The following is a 24343-nucleotide window of genomic DNA, read 5'->3' as shown; positions in this document are numbered from 1 at the left end:
CTGGGCGCGCGCTCGGCCGGGCGGGGCGCGGGCCTTGGCGGCGGCTGTGGAAAGAGGGTGGAGGCCCCGCCCCGCCGCGCCCCTCCCGCCGCCCCGGCCCCCCCGCGCAGCCCGCCCGCCCACTCCGGCAGCCGCGAGGGGCGGCCGGCAGAGCGACGCGGAGCCCCGCCGGCGCGGACCCCGACGACGCCCCTGCCTGGAGCCCGCGCGCCCCGGGCCGCCCTCGAGGGCCAGGAGCGGCGCCCGGCGGCCGCCCCTGCAGGTAACCGGGAGGAGGCGGCGCGGCTGCCGGGCTTGGGGGCTCCGAGGGCAAGACCCGGCCTGCGCTTCTCCTGAGACTGTCGGGGACACCTGGGCCGGCGCCTAGGACTCCGGGGTGAGGACGGGATGGGGGACTCGGGCCGGGGGTCGGCGCTGGCACGAGGGAGCCCCTCTTCCCTCCCTTCCCAGAAGCGGGGGCTCCAGCTTCAGACAGGCCCGGGTGGAATCCCTGGCCATGTGGCTCGGAGCAGTCATTTCACCTCCGGGAGTCTCCCTTCCCACCTGCGAAATGGGATGACAACGCTTCCATCGCAGGGTCAGGAGGGAGCAGGGGCCTTAGACTCCCCCCGACCCTTGTAGACCCCAGGCTCTCCTCTCCCCGTCTCTCTGCTGGTTCTAGTTAGCTGGCCAGCTCCTGGTTTCCCATTGTTTTTTTTTTTTTTTTTCTGCTTCTGCCCCCAAGTCCCTCCTATTCGGGGTGTTCTAACAGCATCCCCCAAACCTGAGACTGAGGTTTTGAGGGCTGTCTCTGCCAGAGGCTCAGCACCTTGCTGCAGCTCAGGTTTGAGACCTGCAGAGGGGTGAGGGGGGCTGGTGCCTGACTCAGAGGAGCTGGGATCTGGGGGGCCCAGAACTGCCTCCCCAGTGTCTGTCCTGGGGCTGGAGACATAGTGACCATGGGGTTCCCCTGGGGTTGTTGGGGCATGTGGGGAGACACTGTTCAGCCAGAGGAGCCTGGGAGTTACGAGCTTTGAAGGGCAGACCCTCGGAGTCTGCTTGCTGTGTGTGTGCAGTGTGAGCCTCTCAGTGTGTGCCTTTGTGAGGCACACATTCACGTGCGTGTCGATCAGTGTGTGCTTATGTGAGGTCCTCGGTGTGTGTGAGAACGTGCTAGGCTTTTGATACAGAAATACCACTGACCTCCCTCAGGGGACCCTGGCAGCCCAGAAGCCCTTCCTCCTGTCTGCCGTCAGCGTCTCTTGCTAAGGTCTGTGCCCTTGTCTGGTGGTAGGGTTCACCCCTTCCTTGAAGCGCCCTTAGTGAAGGCAACCTCCCAGGGAGCGGCCTTGGGTGTCTGGAAGACCTGGGGGCACTGGAGGGTTAGGCAGTGTGGGGTTCCTCTCAGGGGACTGACGCTCACTGCCCTGAGCAGATGGGGAGCCCTCAGAGAGCCCACTCTAGATCCCAAAAGAGGAGATGCAGAGGGCAGCAACTCTGCGTGGGGAGTTGGTGGCCTCGGTTAGTGCATAGCTGTCCCCACTGGCCTCTTGCTGGGTTGGTGAACACAGATAGGCCCTCGGACACGCAGTCACCCCAAAACAATAATGAGGACACACTGCAGACATACAGAGTCATGCACAGCTGCATAGCTACACTCCCTCCCACTGACAGTCACACACAATCACACACCAGAACATGCTCTACTGAAACATACACCACGACAGATGCTGAAACGACAGGGCATGTGCACGCATGCACACGCGCACACCCACACAGACTCCTGCAGACACATGGCAGGCCCCACATGGCCCAGCCAGATGCACTCAGACAGGACAACACACGCACACGTGCGCGCACACACAGACACACACTCTCTCAGTCGGGTCTCTCCAGTTTCACTCTATCACAGTGAAAATTAGTTTCCGCTTATTCTCTGGCTCAGAGGAGGAGGAGAGAAAAGTGGAGGTGAAAATATCTCCTAGCAAGAATGGGGCAGGCAGACAGCCAACAGGGCTGTCCGCTTGAGCACCCTACCTCCTCCCCTGCTCCGGGTCTGAGCCAAACTGAAGGCTGGTTGCCCTACTGGTCCCCTAGCCCACTCCAGGCCCCCCAGTGGCAGGCATGGGGCTCCCCTTGTAGGAGAGTGGGGCCTCAGATGAAACCAGTCCCATCTGTGGCCTGAGGCACTTACAGAGGCGCAGCAGCCTCTCATATGGGGTGCAGCTGTGTCTCAGGGTGCCCACTGAAGTACGTGTAGGGAGGCACCTTGTAAGCCAAAGTGTGTGTGGAGGAGCCATCAGAAGAGGCAGCGAAGAGGTGACTCTAGCTGACAGGTGCAGAGGGAGGAAAGGGTAAATGAGGACATTGCAGTCAGAAGGAACAGCATATGCGAAGGTGTGGAGGTGGGAAGCTGCAGAGTTCTCTCAGAGGGTGGTGAGTACTTGCTGGCTCACGGCTCACAGCTCACACAGCGGGGGAGTGAGTGGAGGGACTGACAACTACTTTGAGGTCAGATTTCCTAGGACCTTGTTCAGAGAAAGGGTGTGAGCTGCAGAGTGGTGCCAATTGGGGATCACTCTGGTTGCTCTTGGGGGCAAGGAGGCCACTTAGGAGGCTGGACAAGAGTTTGAGGAGGAAGATGACAGAGGCTGAGGTGAGTGGTTGCCATGGGGATAAGAGGAAGGTATAGATGGAGAGGAATAAGGAGAGAGACTGGACAGACCTCAGTGATGCTTGACTGTGGGGGTGAGGAGAGGGTGGGCCAGGAACCGTGCTCTGAATGGCTGTGGTCTGACCCCAGAGGAGGCAGATCAAGGGGAGGTGTGGGTTTGAACCCCAGGGTCTGGTATGCTTAGGTGTAGGGGGCTGACTGTTGAGTGTGGCCATGTGGCTGGGGGCTAGTTAGTGTCTGTGAGGCCTGTATGTTTAGAAGCCTAAGTGGGTGTGTGAGGCCATGTGTGTGCACAACTGTGCCCAGACATCAGCTAGGGAAGTCATGGTCCCAGAAAGGGCATTTCAGGCCTGCTGTGTTCTGTGGACGTTTCCAGGGTGGTGGGATGTGGACAGTGGGTCTTAAGTGAAAGCAGCATGTGCAGTGAGGGGAAGAGCTGATCGGGGTTACTTTCCACGTGACTCTGACCTTGGGAGTCAGATCGAGGTTACTTTCCATGTGACTCTGAGTAATGGTCTTCCCATTTCTGTGCCTCAGTTTCCTCATCTATAAAATGGGAATGCTAATGCTGGTCTCCAGGGTCCTTTTGCCTGCAGAGAGGTGAGGAGTAATCCCAGGTCACACATGATCAGGGTGCAGAGCCAAGAACTTTCACCCAGACTTCTGATCAGAGTCTGTTCCACCCCTCTGGTTGGATCCTGGGAAGGGACGGGGGAGGGCCTGGCCCTGCTTCCATTCAGATTCTTGGAAAGTTTTGAACTAAGAGGTGACTGTCCCCATGCAGGCTGAGATTTCTGGCTCTTAGAGGGCAGAAGAAGCGGGTGGCAGAGGGTTACTGCCTCCTGGAGAGAGCCATGCCAGCACTGCTGGCTCATCTCCTGGACGGGATTACAGAGACTCAGAGAGGAACTCGCCTAGGGTCACACAGCAGCCAGTGGAGGAATTGAGCCCTGAGGATGGGACCCTGGGCGCCGGCTTCCCTTCCCTCTGGAGGCTGTGCTCCCCTCACAGGGGCCATCCGGAACCTGGGATGGAGGGGACCTTGTCATCAGAGGTTCTCTAACTTCAATTCTTTCTGTCCCCTTGGGGGAGAGTAACAGTAAGAGTTTACTGGGCAGCCACTATGCACCAGGACCTGTGTTTGCATATCTCATTTAGTCCTTATTACTCTGCTGCAAGGCAAAGGTCGGTAGCCGATTTAACAGAGGGAGAAGTGGAGGGCTCAGAGAGGCCCATAACCTGGCCAAGCGTCCCCCTTCGGAGTGTCAAGCTGGGATTCGCTCCCAGGTCCATAAGGATGTACAGCTCATGTTCCTCCCCCGCTGACCTCCCAGGCTCCTGCCCTCTCCAGGGCTCGGTTTGTTGGGGGAAGGGAATGGAAACTTAATTGTTTCTCATCAGTCCGCCGTGGGCCAGGCACTGTCATACACAAGGTGCTTTTTTGAGGGTCAGGGAACGTGGGGAGCAGTAATCATGAGAAGGTCAGGCGGAAGTACAGTGAGGACTGAGAGGGCTGGCATTGTGTTTTCTGATATCTCAAGATGCGCTGTGGACCCGGTGGGCCCTGTGAGGGCGGGTGGTTTCTGGGAGGAAGGGGTCCGGGCCTCGGGTCTCAATTCTGCCATGGCAGTGAGCTTCCCCCTGGGTCTCCATAAGCCCATCCGTGAGATGGGCCAGTAATGCCTCCTCGGATCTCCTTGGAGCCTGTGATGAGGAGCAGTGTCGCTTGTGTGTGGGAAGGGGTCCTTTCTCTTCTCCTGAAAGGCCCCCGGAGGCCGACTCTCCGGTCCCCCCCCCTGCAGCGTCCACTGCCCTCGCTAACCAGAAGCTCTCTCCCGTCTAGCCTGCTTCCCTCCCACCGCAGTGGCTCCTGGCCGCCACTCAGCTCTGCGTGGGCCCTCCAGGCCACGCTCCCTCTGACAGGCGACCACGGCTCAGCTCGTGGCAAACATTCTTTTCATAGTTCCCGGAGCACAGCAAATCCGGCTGCTTAGCCAGGAATGCACAGCCCCCTCCTGCAGCGGCGGCAGGGGCTTGGGCAGCGGAGCCCCTGGGGGTCAGGCAGGAGGGGCTGAGGGGCTGTGGAGGACCCCCATCCCCGCCCCAAACCCAACACACGCACGCATGCATATGCACGCTGGCCCTCCACCCCAGGGAGCCGCAAGGCGTCATCATTATCTGTGAACTCACTGGGCTTGGGTCCCAATTCTGGCATCATTCACCACGGGCTGGCTGGCAGACCTGGGCGAGTGACTTGTCTCTGAGCCTCCAGTTCTTCATCTGTAAAATAGGGTTTCTAATTTAATCTCATAGGGCTTTGGGGGAGGCCAATCATGGCGATGGAGACAATGATAATAGCAAACATATACTGAATGTTCCCTTAATGCCCAGCGCTGCTGGAAGTCAGCTACGTGAAACCAATGCCCTTCATTCGCTCCAGCGCTCTGCAAAGTAGGAATTGCTCCCACGTTCCTGACGAAGAAGCTGAGGCACAAATGAATGAGGTCACTGCTAGTAAGAGGCAGGGCTGAGAGAGGAATGTGAGCAGCTGGGCTCCAGAGTGGTTCATACCCTGTTATGATTTTTTAAGCAGAACTCTTAGCCGAGGGCCAGCTCCCGGTAAGGGCTCAGAAAATGGAGACTTGTCCCATGAGCCCTGCTCTGGGAGGAGTCGATTCTTCGCCTCCTGGCCATCAATCCGCACCTCTGTTTGGAAAGTTGGGATGGGGAAGCGGGCCTGGGGCCCTGGCCAGTGTCCTTAGGGAGCCTGAGCTCTCAGAAGATGGTGGGGGACGAGGGGGTGCAGACTGTCCCACCCACCTCTGGTCTGGGATTTAGCTGGAGGCAGGCACTGTGCGAGGAGGCGATGTCGCCAGTGGAGGGGCTCAGGAGATTAGGGAAGGCAGCAGAGAGTGCAGGTTAAGAACAGAGTCCCATTGAAGCGGGCTCAGGCCCTGCCCTGGCACACCCACCCTCCGCACTTTCCTATTTAGTAGGACTGAAGGAGCCTTGGTCAGTTGGAGTGGGCTCCTGAGGCCCAGGATAGGAGCGGCCCACTCTGTTGCCAGCCTTGCTGGTCTCTCTTGCCATCTGGGTTGAGGCAGCACAGGTTGGGGTGGAGAAGTGGGGAGCATTACCGTGGCAGCAGCCTCCAGGAAGCCCACATGAACCGGGGTTTGGCCATTTGAGGGCTGGCAAGCCCCAAGGTTCAGATCCTAGCCCTGGTGCTTCACCATGGAGAATGGATGTCACCTCTCTGGGCCTCAACCCTTCTCAAAAAAGCGATTGAATTCCCGCCTTACAGGGTTACAGGAGAGCATGATAAAAACGCCTGGAACATGCCTAGTGCTATGTCTGGTACATAAAGTATGCTTGGGATTTTTATTTTTCACTTTTTACTTTTTGGCCACACTGTGCATTTCACGGGATCTTAGTTCCCTGACTGCGGGTCGAACCCACGGCACAGCAATGGAAGCAGAGTCCTAACCACTGGACTGACAGGGAATTCCTTATACTTGGGATTTCTAGAGACCATTATTATTAGGGGCTAATGTGTGAAGGGCATGGAGAGCCAGCTTTAAGCTGCGCTCGGGGTCTCTGTTGCTGCTGTTGTTGTTTAGTTGCTAAGTCCTGTCTGACTCTTTGTGACCCCATGTCCTTCACCATCTCCAGAGTTTGCTTAAATTCAGGTCATCAGTGATGCTGTCTAACCTTCTCATCCTCTGCCACCCCTTCTCCTTTTGCCTTCAGTCTTTCCCAGTATCAGTCTTTGATTCTGCTATTCAAGGCATTTCTCAGGCTGACCTCAGCCAGTTCTTGTCATCTCAAACCATCTGCATTTAGAGAGGTTAGGAGCCCAAGCTTTGGCGCCAACAGCCTAGGCTTTACCTATTGTGAGCTGTGTGACCTTTGACCAATTACTTAACCTCTCTGTCCCTTGGTTTCCCACTCTGTAAAAAGACAAAGAAGACATACTTCATTGGGTTGGTCTGAGGACTAAATGAGACAGTTCACGAGAAGAGCCAGGAGAGAGCCTGGCACAGAGTAGGTGCATAATAAGTGTCAGCTATGATTAGTTAGTTCGCTTATTTATTTTAATTACGTTCATAACATTCATGCCTCCCGCACACATGCTGCTACTTTAGCCTGGACTGATTGCTTCTCCCCACCACCACCCAGTTAAATCTATGTTCATCTTTCAAAAGCCCAGATCCAATATAAGTCACTTCCTCTTCCTGAGCCTCATGGTGAGGGTGGGGACTGGGGCCAGATAGCCAGGGTCAAGTTGGGCAGTGAGAACCTCCCACCCATGCTCCGTCAGCTAGGCTGGGCCCTCAGAGAGAGCGGCCTCATGACCCATCTCTGGGGTCACGGTGTCAGAGTGGCTTGGATGGGGGCAGGGCTCAGCTGAGCTGGAGAGAGGGCTTAGGAGCCGCTGGCTCCAGCAGCTGGCTGCTTGTGCAGGGAGAGGGTTGGGATGTCAGAGTTTCCATGGGAGCGGGCAGAGGCGAGCAAGCAGCTGGGGGAGAGAGTGACGCGGTCGGCAGGCCTCCCTGCCAGGGGGGCTGGCTAGGCATCCTCTCCCTATCCACCAGGGATTCATGTCTGGGCTTGGACTACGGCCCCAGCTCTGCTGTGTGACCTGGGCTAGGGCTTACAACAGTCAGGTATCATGGTTGATTGAGCCACCAATGGGGAGTTGGCTATCGAGGGCTGTAACCACATCATATTCCCTGCTCAACAACCATCCGTGGCTCCCCATTGCCTCACAGAGAAACACATAGCATAGCATTTAAGGCTCTCCACTAAATTGGCCCAGCCCTCTCAGCTCCCGCTCATCCTCTCAACCTCATGGCACTCTGGACCTTCCCTGTGTCTGCCCAGCAGCTTCCTACTGCCTGAGATTCCTTTTCTTACTTTGCCTGCCTGTCAGACTCCTACTCACCCTTCAGGATCCAGCCCCTTCCTGCATGAAGTCTTTTAGGGAAACTCAAGGGAGGGCAGTATTCCCTGCTGTGTACCCCCATGGCCCAGAGACCTTGGGCAACTGTGTGATGGCCACTTGTCTGATGCCTCCGGCTAGTTCAGGGCAGGGCAGGGCGCTGAGCCTAGTTCATACCCAGTAGGAAGTAGGGACCACCCCAGCCTAGGGTCTGGCAGGCTGTAGGGACTTCTTCAGACTGGACCCTGGCACACAGAAGGGGCCTCCTCAGCCTAGGCCCTAGGACAGGAAAAATCCCAGCAGCTCAGGACCGGGTCCTCTGTGGGCATTGCTGAGTGTGCATGGAATGAATGAATTCAGTGGTCGGGGGAGGGGGGGGAGCACACATCTTGGCTCCCTGAGCAGAGACTGAGGTTGGAGTCAGTGTTCAGCAGGGGCTCCTGGTAAAAAGCCCATGGCAGGCCCTAGGGTGGCTGTGAGTCAGGGCAGGAGGCTTCCCCAGCTCCTGGTATCTTCCTCAGTTTCCCTCTTTCAATTCTCAGGCCTTGTCTCTGCTGGGACCTTCAGAGGCCCCTCCGACCTGAAAGGTAAGCTAGATTTGGGGGCAGGGGTTCTCCAGTATCCCAGGCTGCATGAAGCCTGTGCTTGCTGCCTTTTGCCCTTGCTCCCCCTAGCTGCCTCGGAAGCCCCTCCCCAACTCAGGGTGTCCTAGCGGGCAGCCCCTCTTGCAGGTGACCTCAGCTCCCTCCGGCCCAACTCGGAAGCAGCTTTTTCTCATTTGTGAACTATTTCGCCCCAGCTCCTTGGCGCGGCCGTGTTTGCTTGGCCTGCCTGGGTGCAGTGGCCTGGCCAGGCTCCCGCCGGGCCCCCTCCCTGCCCAACCCAGCCTCTCCTGCCGACGCTGAAGCTGCCGCCACCACGCAGGGAAGCCGCGAAGGCCCAGGAATCTTGGCAGGCGTGCAGAGGCAGCGGGCGGCGGGTGGCGCTCCGGAAAAGGCTGCAAATGTGAACCAGAAGGCGGTAGGGTGGGGATGGGGGACTGGCGGCTGAGAAGGCGGGGCCCAGCCTAGGGCCTGGGGGTGCCTGGGTCTGGTGGCCCTCCAATGTCCGGTCTTGCTCAAAAGCTCAAGGCCTCTTCTGGGAAGTGAGAATGGCACCAGCTGAGGCCTGAGCCCCTGGCGAGGAAGGGCCAGTCCCCTGGCCACCGGCCTGAGGATACACGGCTGCCCTGGCTCCTGTCTGCTGCCCAGCTTCTTCTGGTTCATCTGCCCCCACCTGGCTGTTCCTAGCTCCCTGGACACTTGGTTGCCCCCCAGGATGCTCCTCCCCAGGGTAGTAGTGGGCTGGCTAGCCTCAGAGATGAGCAGAGATTGGTGGCCTGGGAAGTGGGCCTAGTCGCCTTCAGGAAGGGAGGTCAGCCCAAGCCCCTCCAGCCCAGAGCTGAGAAGGACTCTGGAAGAGCGACCAAGGAAAAGGGACCCTATGAGAGGCCATCTTGCATGCTGGCAGGAGGTTGGAGGTGGGGTTGTCAGAGGCCAGGAGTTAGAGCACCCGGGCTGCAGACTGTACTGAGCACCTACTATATGCTGAGCCCCAGCTAAGGATGAGATGGGTGTCGGAGAAGACAGGCCCTGGAGGAGGAGCTGTTCTGCCTGAGGGAGGCAGAGAAGGCTGCTTGGAGGAGGAGGCATTTAACTGGGTCTTAAATGAGGAATGACATGTTCGCCTGGAGAAAGGAAATGGTAACCCACTCCAGTATTCTTGCTTGGGAAATCCCATGGACAGAAGAGCCTGGCGGGCTACAGTCCATGGGGTTGCAAGAGTCGGACATGACTTAGTGACCGAAACCACCACCACCTGGAGGAGAAAGAAAGGGGCAATTCAGGCAAACAGGATTGTGCAGGCAAACAGGATTGTGTAGGCAAAGGTAGGCAGTGGGTACAGGGAAACATCAAGAAGTTTGGGGTGTCTGGATTCAGGATGCTGGTGCTCCTCTCACCCCTAAACATAGGTGCTTTCCCTAAGGGTGAACCCATGGCCCTCATCCAGGCTGCAGCAACACCACCAATGAAGCCCTATTTTTATCTCCAGGTTATATCACTCCCTCTCAAGTTTCAGACCCACAGGTTCTCCGCCTCTTAGATACAACCCATCCTAGAAGCCCCTCAGTCTTTTTCACTCACTCAGTTTGGAGTATTCCACCATCTCTTGCCTTTATGGGCATGTTGAACTCTGATCTGTCCTTAAAACTTCCTTCCAATGCTGTTTTGCAAGTTGAGGTCCCCTGTGGTCTAAGGTCCTCACCTGCAGGGGTGAGGGGTGTTGGGACTCTTGGTGGAACTGAAACTTTGTTGTAAAGACAAGGTGGGCAGAGGCGACACTCCTGTCCTGCCATCAGTCTGGATGATAAGGTGTTCTCCAGGCAGCCCTGTCCCAGCCTAGCCTCCTCCCTCCATCCCCCAACTCTCAGATTCCAGATAGCTCTTTAGCTTCGAAACAGTCCTCACGCTTGCACATTTAAATTTGAGAGGTTCAGAGTCTCAGTGACCTGCAGGACAGTGAGGTCATGGGAACTGAACCCCTCAAGTCTCCACCCAGACCTTGTGGGGCTGCTCATGGATCATCTAGGGATGTCAGCCCCAGACCTGATGTTAGCATTAAGGCCACAAATGCTGACCTTCAGGAGGCTCCCATCAAGTGACCAGCAGCTAGAGATTTCAGAGCCTGGAACTCTAACAGGATCTAGGTATAAGGCATGAGAGAGCAGAGGAAGACAAACGGGGTGGGCAAATGGGATGGTGACACAGAGACAGGAGAGAGACCTACCAGGAGATGCCTCAGATACACAGGCAGGTGAGGATCTGGATTCAGAGATACAGACGTGGCAGAAGGGTCACAGGTGGGCATGTCAATCACCCACATGGTTCCCACAACAAGCTGGTTCCCAACCTCCTCCTCACATACATAACTCTTAGACCCAGAGTGTGTCTCCCCACCAGCTGTGGTCTCAGGGGTTTGCCAGCTTCACTGTGATCTTGCCATCCTCTCTGCTTTCTTTATCCACATTACCACTGAGTCTAAAGTACAGTCAGCCCTCTATATCCACACGTTCCACATCCATCCTCAAATTTGCCCAACTGTGAATCAAAAATACTTGAAAACCAATTCCCCAAATTTCCAAAAAGCAAAATTTAAGTTTACCTTGTGTCCCAGCAACTACTTACGTAGTATTTACATTGTATTCGGTATTATAAATGGTTTAAAGTACATGTGAGGATGTGCGTTGGTTCTATGCGGATATCACACCATTTTATACAAAAGACTCGAGCATTCATGGATTTTGGTATCCACGGGGGGTCTTGGAACCAATCACCCGTGGATTCAGAGGGATGACTATATACCTTCTCCAGTAAGCCACATGGACTGCAGAATAACATGGGATTTATCACGTTGGTACTAGGGAGTCATTGGAGAATCCAGGGTGGGGAGGGCCGTGGCAGAGCTGTGCCAAAGTGTGGTTCACATATAGGCAGCATTAGCATCACCTGGGAGGTTGTTAGAGCTGCAGATGCTGGGCCCTGCTCCACATGTACTGAATCGGGATCCCTGAGGGTATGGGCTAGGAGCCTGTGTTTTTAAAATCATGTGACGCACACTGAAGTTTGAGAAGCACTGTTGGAATATCTGTAGGATGTTCTGAGGAAGACAGAGAAGCTGAGGTTGAGGGGTGGGAGAGAACAGTCATAATAATCCAGGTGAGGATCTGGCAATTTAACAAACCTTTACTGAATGGCTGGAATGTGCCAGGCTCTGGGCTGTGTGTTGGGCGAGTACAAGGTCTCTATTAGGACAGAGAGAACGGGGGAGGAGGGGAAGGAAGAGAAGTGACAGAAATAGAGGAGACAGAGTCTGCAAGATTGGATTGGGGGTTTGAGGGCAACGGAACAGGGCTGTCATGTACAGTTGTGCGGGTTGGTTACTGTTCAAGGACGCTGGGGAAAGTCAATGAGGAAAGCCCGAGTTGGCTGGATGGAGGGGTAGCCTTTCCTACTTATGCTAAGGCAGTGTATAGGATAGAGAGATTACATGTAAGGAAGAAGGGTCAGAAGTGTCAGGAGTGATGTCCTGATTTCTGGCCTGGGCACCAGGGAGTTGGGGAGAAGCACGTAATAGGGGAGAAGATAATGACAGCAGTTTGGGTGGAGGTGTCTGAGGGACAGCCAGGAGGAAATGCTTGGCTCATAGTCGAACTCAAGAGTCTGGGGCTCGGGGGAGTGGTAGCTGGAAACAGACATGGGAGTCCTTGGTGCTGGGATTGGAACCATGGGAGCTGGGGAGAGCTGGAAACTGCAGGAGAAACATCCAGAGAGAAGAGAAGAGCTCTGAGCCAGCTCCTTGGGGCAAGCCTGGGTCTGCAAAGTGGGCAGAGGGAAGGAGCAGAGAAGAATCTGAGGAGGAGCCTTTCCAGGAAGGAGGAAAGCAGGGTCACAAGGCGGGAGGCAGTGCTGGTGAGAAGGAAACACTCGAGGTGAGAGGGTGAGGGGTAGAGAGAGTTCTTTCAAGAAGCTTGGCTGAGAAGGGCTGGAGAAAAGATGAGGCTGGCCAGGGGCAGGGGTGAAGCCTGTACAGACTTGGATGCAGAGGCTGGGACTGGGGAGGCAGCCACAGACAGTGAGCCCCCCCCCCCAGCCCCGAGGAAGAGATGCGGAGAGGCTGGGGGGACCTTGAGTAGGAGACAGGACCCCTTTCATCCGAGGCTCAGGAAAGGGGGATGGGAAAGGGTTCCTGATCTCTGCAAGCTGGGAGAGAGGTGGGGGGTGGGGGGCTCAGGAACCCTGGAGAAATGGAGTCACGGGGGCGGGGGGTGGGCATCATGCCCAGTGGGTGAGGAGGGCAGTTCCTCTGCTTCTTTCCAAGATCCATAACTCCGTCCTTGCCCTGAGCAGGCTGTGTGACCCCTAGTCAGCAGCATCTCAAGAGCAGTCAGAGAAAAGGCTGAGAAGCCCAGATAATTGACTTTTAGGGAATTTCACAAGGTCCTGGCCTTTGGCAGCAAGTCACCTGAGGTTTTCAAAGGTTGGTGGAGATGGTGCTTTGCAGCAGGAGGCACTAAGGTTAGACTGAAGGGAGGACTTTCTGGCCATCAGGGTAAAAGAACAGGGCAGCATGAAGGGGTCAATGGCTTAGACCATGTCAGTAACCCTTTCACAAGTGAAGACACTGAGGTTCAGATTATGTTACCACAAAGCTGGAAAGTAGCTGTGCTGGAATGAAAGTTCAGGGGCAGTTAGAATGTGAAGGGCCTTAGGGCCCCCCCACCCCGCCCAGAGCTGGACCCCCGATAGGGAGAGCCTCAGAAAGAGGCTCACCTGTTGAAGTGGCAGAGACTGGGCTTAGAGAGAGAGAGAGACCAAGAGAAATGGGTCAGGGCCAGAGACCCAGGGAGAGAACAAAGCGCGGCCGGGCTGGTGGGGAGACAGGAGCAAGCGGGGCAGCCGATCCCGCAGAAATGTCTCCACAACAGGAAGCGTCTCATAACATACCTGTGGTTTGGCCAGGCCCCGGGGCTGCCTGAGCTCCCCGCGGCTCCCTCAGCTGCAGCCGCCCTTCTGGGGTAGGGGGCTTGGAGCAGCAGGAGCCTGCGCAGAGCCGCGTTCCATCCACCCACCGGGGGTGGTGAGGGGAGGCAGGGGTCGGCCAGGGCTGCACTGGCCACACCCCTGCACGCTCCGCCGGGAACCTGCGCCCCGCGCTCAGGCCCCCCTTTGCATCGCGACCTCTGAGAGCTCACGTGTGCAATGGGATGGGGAGGGGGCAGGCCCTTAAATTCCACAGGATCACCTGCCTACGCCCCCCACCCCGACCCACACACACCCCCCCCCCCCCCCCCAGCTGGTGAGCTGCTGGTCGTCTCTGGGACGGGACCTTTGGAGAGAGGACTGGTGGGAGGGGTCACTTAATGCTGAGGCCCCTCTGCTCCTGAAGCCCTGTCCAGGGAGAGAGGGGTCTGTTGTATTCATGCCGCTTCTTCCTGCTGGGGTCCCTTCCCTTTTCCCCTCTCATTGGTCCGAAGGACCCTGGAACGCTACCCGCTCTCAGCCAACGTCCTCTGCCGCCCCCGGAGGAGGCCCAGGCTGCCACAAAACGCTGACTTGGACAAAATGCTGTTTTACGGGGATTTGTTGAAAAGGGGGGAAATCCCCGTTAAGGACTTGCAGCTGTCCAAACACCGCGTCTACCCTGCTGCCGCCACCGCTCCATCCCTGAATCAGCGTCTTCTTATGCATCCCACCTCCTGCCCCTGTCAGCCCCGCCCCTTCCCGGTTGCCTCGGCTCCTGCCTTCCTTCCTAAAAGGTTACCAGAGAGGGTGACGGTCTGCCCAAGGTCACACAGCAGAGCCACGCTTAAGCCACAGGGCTCTCGCCAACCAATTCCATGAGGGGAGACCAGGAGCAAGCAAGTGGATCGGCTGTTCCTCCCTGTGTGCCCCTATTCCCCAAGCGGCAGCTCTCAGCTGAAGTTTCTTGATCGAGGCCACGTGAATGTCCCACCTGTTCCCTCTGAGGGGCTGAAGAGGGGGCTTCCAGGGCCGTGTGACACTTGTCTGTGCAAGGTCTGAGTGAGTTATTCGTGTGATCTTTAAATCTGACAGCAAATTGAGTACATCGTACATTTATCTCTGTACCAGCCAAGTCCTGTGCTGGGCATGGAGGGGAGGGGAGGAGCGGGGAGAGAACAGGAAAGCCAAAGAGGGAGAGGAAGCTGTGAGGGGCCCTACGGGTGTCAGTGGAGCCCAGGGGAGGCATCCAGTAGGCTTCCCGGACGTCTAAGAATGGGGAGGGGCAGGAGGTGGGGACGCAGTAGGGGGAACCGAGGGAAGGAACACGTGCAGAGCCTGGGGAGCCTGCGGCGGGCCAGGCGCGGGTGGGGGGCGGCGAGAAAGGGATGACAGTGAACAGGAGGCAGGGGCGCCCAGGCAACCTCGGCTCTGCTGGTGGCTGGCATGGGGGGCGACAGTCCCTCCCACCTGGGCAGCCATGTGGCACCATGCCAGCGCCATCGTTCTTTTTGCAGCCCCCTTCTGTGATGTGCACACTTCCGCTCCCAGCCCCTCTCTCCCCACCCCTCGCCCCCAACCTGGACTGGCATGGCCGCCTCCCCTTGAAGAGCTGGAGTAAGTTTTCCCTCCTCAAACCCACAGGCAGCTTGGAGTTGGAAGAGAGCTTCCCTTTCTCAGTCTGCTTGCCTCTCTGTCTAGCTTGTGCTCTCTGGCACGTTCTCCCTGGAGGCAGTCTGTCCCAGCGGTTAAGAGCTCAGGTTCTTAACAGACTTCCGCTCAGACCCTGGCTGCCAGGGGGCGGCGCCTCACTCCCGCTTGTCTTCAGCCTCAGACGCCTCGTCTATAGGAAGAGGAAGCACCATAGTTCCCCTTTCCCGGGGATCTGGTGGCGATTACATCAATCGCGAACTGTGAGGCAGCACTTAGGCGGTGCCCCAGCGAAGGTGTGAGCTGTCATCCTCACTCAGACACGCCTCCCTCCAGAAGAAACAACCTGCTCTGGGGTCCTGCCCCACCTCCATGGAGCAGGAGGTGCCAGGATGGGGCAAGTTCAGGGAGCCACGGGGGCGTAGGGCGGGGATGCTTCCTGGAGACCTGCCTTGCCAAGGAGGAGTGAGAAGTGGGGAGCTGGAAGGGGGCCCTGCCTGGGCTCCTGCCTGGACTCGCGGGGGCCCTTCCTCTGGTGCCCTGTGCCCCTCTACAGTTCTCCCCATCCCAGACACCCTCCCAGCTGAGCCTCCATCAGCCCCTGCCTCCATGAGGCCTCACCCAGCTCAGCAAGTGGACCAAGGCTCCCCAGCAGTAGCAGTGTTAGTCGCTCAGTCGTGTCCGACTCTTTGCAACCCCATGGACTATAGCTCCTCAGGCTTCTCTGTCCATAAGATTCGCCAGGCAAGAATACTGGAGTGGGTTGCCATTCCCTTCTCCAGAGGATCTTCCTGATCCAGGGATCGAACCCAGGTCTCCTGCACTGTAGGCAGATCCTTTACCGTATGAGTTACAGGGAAGTCCCCCCTGGAGCCAGGGCTGTCTTGAGTCCTCCTGGGGGTGCCGTGATTTCGGCCTCTGGCCCACTCAGACCAGAACTGCTCACTCCCCTCCTCCTGCTTCCTACTGCAGGGTCTGCCCCTCTGCCCAAGCCCCTGCTACCCTTCTAGGCAGAACATTCTGGCTCTGTGATGTATGAGGATCCCCCATCCCCCCAGCTCAGGTGGCCAGTGCAGGAGAGTCTTTATCCCGTTCTCGAGAGGCCTCATGGTACGGTGGTTAGCGTCTGGGGCTTATGAGTCAGACTGTCTGGGTTTAGGCCCTGACTGCACTCCGGTTTCCTCACCTGTAAAACAGGGCTGATGAGCCTTGCAGGGCTGAATGTGGATAGCAAGTCAAACTTTGGGGCAGTGCCTGGCCGGGGCCTCTGTCATCAGTTAACTGAGGGCTAGGCCTACACAGTAGGAGGCCTAGCACCAGGCATGGTGCAGACAGCAGGTGGCCTGTGTTGAGGGCAGGTGTTCTGGGCAAGATTCTTAGTCTAAGCTTCAGTTTCTATATCCATAAAATAGGGGACAACAATTGCATGAGCTGGTCGGGGGTCGTTGAGAGGGTTAGTGATGTGAAGCCAGGGAGCCCTTAGGTGGCAGGTGTTAATATTACGCTCGGGCTCAGGGAGGCTGAAGACCTGCCCAAGGTGACAGGGAGGTTGGTGGCAGAGCTGGGTTGGCAGCTTCACCATCCTGCCCCAACGCCCCACGTTCATTCCTGCAAAGCCCGCATGATACTGAGTTTGGAAGAATACTACACTGCAGCTCCAGACTCAGCCCCAAGTGCCTCCCTGGATGTGAACAGCCCACTGCCACACCTGCCTGCAGCCACACACAGGTGTGGAGAGCCCCTGGGTGGGGTGAGGGGAGCCCAGAGCAGGGATGCCAGGGCAAGTGGGACCTTCCTGGGGTGTATGAAATGTCAGGCTAGTCCCCCATGCAGATATTAATGGGTACCCGCCCTGGGGTACCAAGATATCTCTGATCATCACAGCAATCCTGAGAAGCAGGTTGTTAGCCTAGCTTGAAAAGAAAATTCTTTTTTTTTTTTTTTTGCCACATCTCCAGGCTTGCGAGATCTTAGTACCCCAAACAGGGATCAAAACTGGACCCCCAGCACTGGAAACTCAGAGTCCTAACCACTGGACCATCAGGAAATCTCTTAGCCTAGCTTTTAATGAATTATTATTATTATTTTTTCCCACACCTTGCAGCATGCAGAACTTCCCTGATCAGGGATCAAACCTGTGCCCCCTGCAGTGGAAGCACAGAATCTTACACACTGGACACCAAGGAAGTCCTAGTCTAGTTTTTTAAAAAGAACTTAATTGAGATACAGTTCACATAGCATGCAATTGGCTTATTTAAAATACAAGAATCCACAGTTTTTTAAGGTACTCACAGAATTATGCAACCATCATCACAATCAATTTAGAACATTTTCATCACCCCTAATAGGAAACCCTGTGTGTTATTCACCCAGTCATGTCCGACTCTTTGCCACCCCATGGACTACTGCCTGCCAGGCTCCTCTGTCCATGGAATTCTCCAGGCAAGAATACTGGAATGCATAGCCATTCCCTTCTCCAGGGGATCTTTCTGACCCAGGGATGGAACCTGGGGCTTCTGCATTCCAGGCAAATTCTTTACTGTCTGAGCCACCGGGGGTCTCAATAGAAACCCTGTGATTAACAATCACTCCCCACGTCTACCTGCCTCAGCCCTAGGCAACCACTCAGCTAACTACTTTCTCTAGATTTACCTATTCCAAACACATCCTACAAACAGAATTATATGATTTTGTGCCTGGCTTCTTCAGTTGGTGATGTTTTCAAGATTCATCTGTATTGCAGCATTTATCAGTACTTCACTTCTTTTTATTGCTGAGTAATATTCCACATCCTGAATATTCCACACCATCCATTCGTCAGTTGATGTACACTTATCGTCTCTACTTTCTGGCTGTTATGAATAATGCCAATCTGAACATTCACGTACATGTTTCAGTGTGGACATGTTATTCCATTTTACAGATGAGGAAACTGAGTTCACGGAGTGGACACTGCTTGCTCAGGCTCCCCCACCTGGTGAATGGAAGATTTAGGCTGGCAATCCAAATCTGGAGCCTGTTTTTCTTCCTAACTCAGTCCTTGTTCTCAGAGCTGAGCTGAATGCTGAGACAGGGCTAAGTCAGGACACTGGAGTGAGGGCTTAATTCTGTAGAGGAAGGAGTGACAGCTTCCCTGGGTCTTGAAGGACGAGTGAGGGGGAGAACACTGCAGGCAGAGGAACAGCAGGTGCAAAGGCCCAGAAGTGTGAGGCTGCCTGGTGACTGGGGCAAAGGTATGGGGCAGGGGAGCGGCAGAGAAAGGGGCAGTAGATGGTAGAGCTGGAGACACAGATACTGATTAGATGATTAGAACACCAAGTTGGGAACCAAGGACTTTTACAAAAATTATTGTTTAATTTACAATTTTTTAAAACTTTTTATTTTGTATTGGGGTATGCCTGTAAGTCACTTCAGTTGTGTCCGAGTCTTTGCGAGCCTGTGGACTGTAGCCCACCAGGCTCCTCTGTCCATGGGATTCTCCTGGCAAAAATAGTGGAGTGGGTTGCCGTGCCCTCCTCCAGGGGATCTTTCTGACCCAGGGATGGAACCTGTGTCTCTTATCTCTCCTGCATTTTCAGGCAGGTTCTTTACCACTAGCACCACCTGGGAAGTATTGGGGATAGCCAATTAACAAAATGTGATAGTTTCAGGTGAACAGCAAGGGGACTCAGTCATACATATGCATGTGAAGTCACAGTCAGTCGTGTCCGACTCTTTGCGACCCCATGGACTATACAGTCCATGGAATTCTCCACGCCAGAATACTGGAGTGGGTAGCCTTTCCCTTCTCCAGGGGATCTTCCCAACCCAGGGATCGAACCCAGGTCTCCAGCACTGCGAGCAGATTCTTTACCAGCTGAGCTATAGGGGAAGCCCATACATATATGGGAAGTCATACATATATATATATGTAATTAATGGTCTCGAGGCTTGTGGGATCTTAGTTCCAGGGATTGAACCTGGGCCACTGGCCGTGAGAGCCTTCAGTCCTAACCACTGGATAGCCAGGGAATTCCCACAAAGGACTCGATCCAGAAGATGGTGGGGAACCCAGAAAAGCCTGGACTTAATGTGAGGTCAGACAGACCTTAGGCAAATCCCAGTGCTGCTTCCTAGAGACGTTTGCTTTAGTTTTGTCATCTGGAAAATGTGGATGACAGTAACAATACCTCGTTAAAGTGCTGGGAGGATTAAGTGAGCTCCCATGCTGGAGAGCTTAGCCTCATGCCTGGCAGAGCGCCAGTCCAGCACGTGGTAGTGGGTGTGTAATCATCAAACAGTGTCTGGCAGGGCTGTGCCAAGGTTAGAGGTGTTCTGGAAGGGCATCTGGCTGCCAAGTGGATGGTTTGGGAGGCTGTTGTCCAGGAACCTCACCCCCACCCCTGCCTGTACAGAGAGCTATGGGCAGGGTTAGGAGAGGTTTAGTAGTAACTTCTGCAGACTCTGAGACTTTGAGAATTGCTTGTGAATAATAACTAAATTTTCATCTTTTTTTGTGAGCTCCTGGGCCTGGTGCCAAACCACCCATGAGCTGGCTTGACGGCCTCTCTCCTTCCTCCCCGCAGCACGCCCGCGGACGCCATGCAGGGGGCTCTGACGCCCCTGTCTTCGCTGCCACCACCTCTGCTAATGCTGCTGCTGCTGGGGTGCGGGCCGAGGGCGGCTGCCAGCGGTGGGGCCGCCGGGGCAGCGGGCTACCCGCCGGTGCAGTACGTGCAGCCCATGCACAAAGGACCCGTGGGGCCGCCCTTCCGCGAGGGCAAGGGCCAGTACCTGGGTGAGCATCGCCCCGCCCCGCCTCGGCCCGTCCTGACCCCCAACTCCCTGTCTCCTGACCGCCACCGGCTCTTCCCAGGCCCTCTCTCAGCTACAGCCCGTCCACCCCACAAAGACCTTCCCACCTCCACTAGCTTCTTGATGCGGGTCCAGGGGCTCCCGCCCCAAAAGGGCCCGGAAGTGGGGTGGGGCTGGCTGGCGGAGGTGGTCTTTGGGTAGGGGAGGGGCGGGAAGGTTTGGGGGGAAGTAGGAAGGGGTTGGCGCCGATTGGCTCTAAGGAGGCGTGCTGTGCCGCCTGCTGGCCATTCCACCACAGTTCCGCAGGGATGAGAGGCTGCTGGGGAAGGGAGGCCCAGCCTGCGTAGGTTGGGAACTAGGAGCCCGGCTGTGGATACCCTGCAGCTCCCAAGACCGCCACCAGACCACCCCCAAATTGCATCTTTCATGAGAGAAGGGAGGGAGGGCCAGGGTGGTCTTCATGAGCAGGTACAGAACCCTAACTTCTCAAGTTGCACCCCATGCTGGCTAGGGAGTGGGAAGATGGGTCCCCTGGCCCCACTGCCCAGGCCCCTGACTGCCTCTTCTCTTTTTCTCTCAGAAATGCCTCTACCACTGTTGCCGATGGACCTGAAAGGAGAGCCCGGACCCCCTGGAAAGCCTGGGCCACGGGGTCCCCCTGGCCCTCCTGGCTTCCCAGGAAAACCAGGCACCGGAAAACCTGGGCTCCACGGGCAACCTGGCCCCGCCGGCCCCCCCGGCTTCTCCCGGATGGGCAAGGCTGGTCCCCCAGGGCTCCCAGGCAAGGTTGGACCACCAGGGCAGCCGGGGCTTCGGGGGGAGCCAGGGATTCGAGGGGACCAGGGCCTCCGGGGGCCCCCAGGGCCCCCTGGCCTCCCTGGGCCCTCAGGCATTGCTGTCCCTGGAAAACCAGGCCCCCAGGGGGTGCCGGGGCCCCCAGGATTTGGGGGGGAGCCAGGACCCCAGGGAGAGCCTGGGCCCCCAGGTGATCGAGGCCTCAAGGGTGAAAATGGAGTGGGCCAGCCAGGGCTACCTGGAGCCCCAGGGCAGGGGGGAGCCCCGGGGCCCCCGGGTCTCCCGGGTCCGGCTGGTTTAGGCAAACCAGGTTTGGATGGGCTTCCTGGGGCCCCTGGAGATAAGGGTGACACTGGACCTCCTGGGGTGCCAGGACCTAGGGGGGAGCCTGGGGCTCTGGGCCCAAAGGGGCCCCCTGGGGTGGATGGGGTGGGGGCACCGGGGCCAGCAGGGTTGCCAGGGCCACAGGGCCCGCCAGGAGCCAAAGGGGAACCAGGGACCCGGGGCCCCCCTGGCCTGATAGGCCCTACTGGTTATGGGATGCCAGGCCTGCCAGGTCCCAAGGGGGACAGGGGCCCAGCTGGGGTCCCAGGGCTCTTGGGGGACAGGGGCGAGCCAGGTGAGGATGGGGAGCCAGGGGAACAGGGCCCACAGGGCCCCGGGGGGCCCCCTGGACTTCCGGGATCTGCAGGGCTCCCTGGCAGACGTGGGGTCCCTGGGCCTAAGGGGGAGACAGGGCCTATAGGACCCCCAGGAGTGCCTGGCATTCGGGGTGATCAAGGGCCTAGTGGCCTGGCTGGGAAACCTGGGCTCCCAGGAGAGAGGGGGCTTCCAGGGGCTCATGGACCTCCTGGACCGACTGGGCCCAAAGGTGAGCCAGGTTTCACAGGCCGCCCTGGAGGACCAGGGGCAGCAGGAGCCCTGGGGCAGAAAGGTGACCTGGGACTCCCTGGACAGCCCGGCCTGAGGGGCCCTTCAGGAATCCCAGGACTTCAGGGTCCGGCTGGCCCTATCGGGCCCCAGGGTCTGCCAGGCCTGAAGGGCGAACCAGGCCTGCCGGGGCCCCCTGGAGAGGGGAAAGTGGGGGAACCTGGCGTGGCTGGGCCGACAGGGCCTCCTGGGGTGCCAGGTTCCCCAGGACTCACGGGCCCTCCTGGGCCTCCTGGTCCCCCCGGCCCCCCCGGAGCCCCAGGGGCCTTCGACGAGACTGGCATTGCTGGCTTGCAGCTGCCCAACGGTGGTGTGGAGGGAGCTGTGCTGGGCAAGGGGGTGAAGCCACAGTTGGGGCTGGGGGAGCTGTCGGCCCATGCCACGCCCGCCTTCACCGCTGTGCTCACCTCGCCCTTCCCTGCCTCGGGCATGCCCGTCAAGTTTGACCGGACTCTCTACAACGGCCACAGTGGCTACAACCCGGCCACGGGCATCTTCACCTGCCCCGTGGGCGGGGTCTACTATTTTGCCTACCACGTGCATGTCAAGGGCACCAACGTGTGGGTGGCCCTCTATAAGAACAACGTGCCGGCCACGTACACCTACGACGAGTACAAGAAGGGCTACCTGGACCAGGCATCTGGCGGGGCCGTGCTGCAGCTGCGGCCCAACGACCAGGTCTGGGTGCAGATGCCCTCGGACCAGGCCAACGGCCTCTACTCCACCGAGTACATCCACTCTTCCTTTTCGGGATTCTTGCTGTGTCCCACATAACCTGTGCTGCCTGGCCTCCTCCTCTTTAGCGGTAGAGAGACCTTCTCACTTACCAAGAACCTCCATTTAAAGGAAAAAACCAAAGACTGAGACAGAGGCGGGCACAAGGCGGCCGCAGCCTCGGCCTGGGGAGACCGGCTTGGATTGTCTCCACGCAGGCTGAGGTTTCTTCCCGGAAGAAGCTGGCCTGAGTTCCTCTGCCCCACGTGTCTGTGCAGTGGTGGGGGTTGTGCTCCCATTCCTGCCCTGCCTGGCCCCCCCGGCTGGTGGAGACCCCTGCCCGCTTGTGAGTCCTGGGCTCTGCCAGGTGGTGAAGGAGGCTGCTTCTCAGTGAGTCAGCAGTGAGAGGGGGCTGAGCACCGCCCCCCATTCCCCTGGGGAGACATATTTCCAAGCCCTGCCCAGCCTGCTGGCCCTCAGAGGGCACCTGCTCAAGGGATGGGGCACGGCTTCCCTCAGTTCTTGGCTGGGGCTCTTCCAGCGGCCCTGGGACCTCCAGCTTAAGGTGATGGATCTCCCAAAGAGCTTTTGTTTCTCTCCAGGGGAAGGGAGAGGAGGGGGACCATGGCGGTGGCCAGTGTGGACACCTTGTCAGGACTGCGACCCTAGCGGTGGGGCTGTGGCTGCAGGCCTGTCCCCGGTGGGTATGGGTGCGTGACCGCCCCTGCTGGCTCCTGGGCAGTGCCGACCCCCACTCACTGCTCAGGCTGCAGCCATGGAGAACGGTGGCTTGTGAGGGGCAGGGGTGTGGGCCTGGTACAGGATGCCGTTCTTCACATTCATCTCCATCCCCAAGGCTGCCCCCACCAGCTTTGGCTTTGCTCAGCGTGAGGACAGCCGCCCAGGCCCCTAAGGACTGCCACAGGTGGCACGAGGCAGGGCCGGCAATCAGCAAGTCTTGAGTATTCCTCCTCTCTCCTTTCACCTGCTGAGGGAGAGCGCTTTACTCAGATGAAACTGTAAGGGGTGCCTTCCGGCCCCACCCCCAGTAGCCCCATGGCAGAGAGCTTCCTGTTCACCGCAGAGGGAGGTGCACGCAAGCTCGTGGATGAAGGCGGCTGCCTGCTTCTCCTTAGGAAGAGCCAGATGGTGGGTGTGCATGACTCCAGGGGTTAACCTGCAGGGTCTTCCTCTCCTTCCACTCTCTGGTTCCAGTTTCCTGTCCAAGGCAGGATTAGGGCCCAGGAGGCTGAAGCCCTGAGAAAAAGGGTTTCAACAGGCCCCTTTGGGATGAGGTGGACGTTACTGCCATTTTCCCCAATCAGAGCTCCCCTCTGCAGGAAAAAGGCAAGACCTCCTTCCCTCCCCTCGGCCCCTAGTTCAAGCTGAGTGGATACTGCTGAGATGAGGACCCAGCGTGGATGTGCTGCAGCTCTGGCCCTCACCCAGCCTGTTGATGTTGAGGAAGGAGGTTGATCACCGACTTCTGACGTGTTAGGCTGTGGCTCCCTCAGGCCCCTGGGCTGGCCTCCTCCCCACCCACAACTTCTCCAAATCAAGCAGACCCTTTGACTGCTCGTTTTAACTTTCAAAAGAAAAGAAAACCCAAATCTGCCCAAGTGGCACTTCAAGAGCAGGTTGGGCTAGGGTTCCTGGTGGGTTTTTTATCCATCAGCACCATGGGAACTAAGTCTTAAGTCATACCTCATGGGGCCACCTGCTCAGCATCCTGAGTCAAAGCCACTGCCATTCGACCTGTTAGGAAGGGTTCTGATGGGTGGAAAGGCACCAGCTCCCAGTGAAGTCCAGGGCCCTGAGGGTATGGGGAGCCAAAAAACAGAACAGAACAAAGGAGCTGTTCTACAGAACTGAGTTTCTGCTAAGTGTCATTCCTGAAGCCTTTGGGGAGAGGTAGGTGGTTTCCAAAATGTTTATGGGACTTCAGTTCCAGGTGTCCACTTAACTGACTAGCTTTGATAAACTGTGTTGGGTTTTAACAATGAAAACTACATTACCTTGTGCATTTTTGTATTCTAATTCCTCATTTTTTTTTAAGATTAAAGTTTAAATGTTCTCCATTAGTAATTTCTTTCTAACCTGGTATAGGAAGCTTAGTTCCCTACATACCTATTATGTGGCCTGTGTCACAGGAGATTCAGGAAAAATGCACTTGGGAATCAAAGAAAATGGAGCTTCTTTTTGAAAAGAAAAAAGTATTGACTGTATTGATACAATCTCAATAAAGCCTGTTGTATAAACAGCACTGTGCTGAAACTGGCCTTGATGCAGAGGTGTCTTGAGCCTCTG

General features: G+C 57.1%; 1 protein-coding gene across 4 annotated transcripts; it reads left to right on the top strand.

The window, feature by feature from the left end:
* Nucleotides 1-110: 110 nt before the first annotated feature.
* COL8A2 (collagen type VIII alpha 2 chain) lies at nt 111-24296 on the top strand. Of its 4 annotated transcripts, none has more exons than XM_069547069.1 (4): nt 156-262; nt 8138-8182; nt 19369-19580; nt 20178-24296. In XM_069547069.1, exons 3-4 carry the CDS (start codon nt 19385-19387, stop codon nt 22094-22096), a joined length of 2115 nt encoding a protein of 704 aa, XP_069403170.1. In that variant the 5' UTR covers nt 156-262; nt 8138-8182; nt 19369-19384; the 3' UTR covers nt 22097-24296. The 4 variants fall into 4 exon arrangements, with proteins under 4 accessions (XP_069403230.1, XP_069403170.1, XP_069403394.1 ...); XM_069547293.1 differs by lacking the exon at nt 156-262 and adding an exon at nt 278-376; XM_069547129.1 differs by lacking the exon at nt 8138-8182 and having other exon boundaries at nt 111-262.
* Nucleotides 24297-24343: the final 47 nt, after the last annotated feature.

Source organism: Ovis canadensis, chromosome 1, assembly GCF_042477335.2.
Source record: "Ovis canadensis isolate MfBH-ARS-UI-01 breed Bighorn chromosome 1, ARS-UI_OviCan_v2, whole genome shotgun sequence".
In the NCBI taxonomy this organism is placed as follows: Eukaryota; Metazoa; Chordata; class Mammalia; order Artiodactyla; family Bovidae; genus Ovis; species Ovis canadensis.
This window is presented reverse-complemented; position numbering and strand designations above follow the sequence as displayed.

What these genes read in the sequence shown, in the direction of transcription:
- COL8A2 (XM_069547129.1), top strand. Translation starts at nt 19,385, where the DNA reads ATGCAGGGGGCTCTGACGCCCCTGTCTTCGCTGCCACCACCTCTGCTA. An exon ending in GGGCAAGGGCCAGTACCTGG is followed by an intron (nt 19,581 to 20,177) that starts GTGAGCATCGCC and finishes TTTTTCTCTCAG; the next exon opens with AAATGCCTCTACCACTGTTG.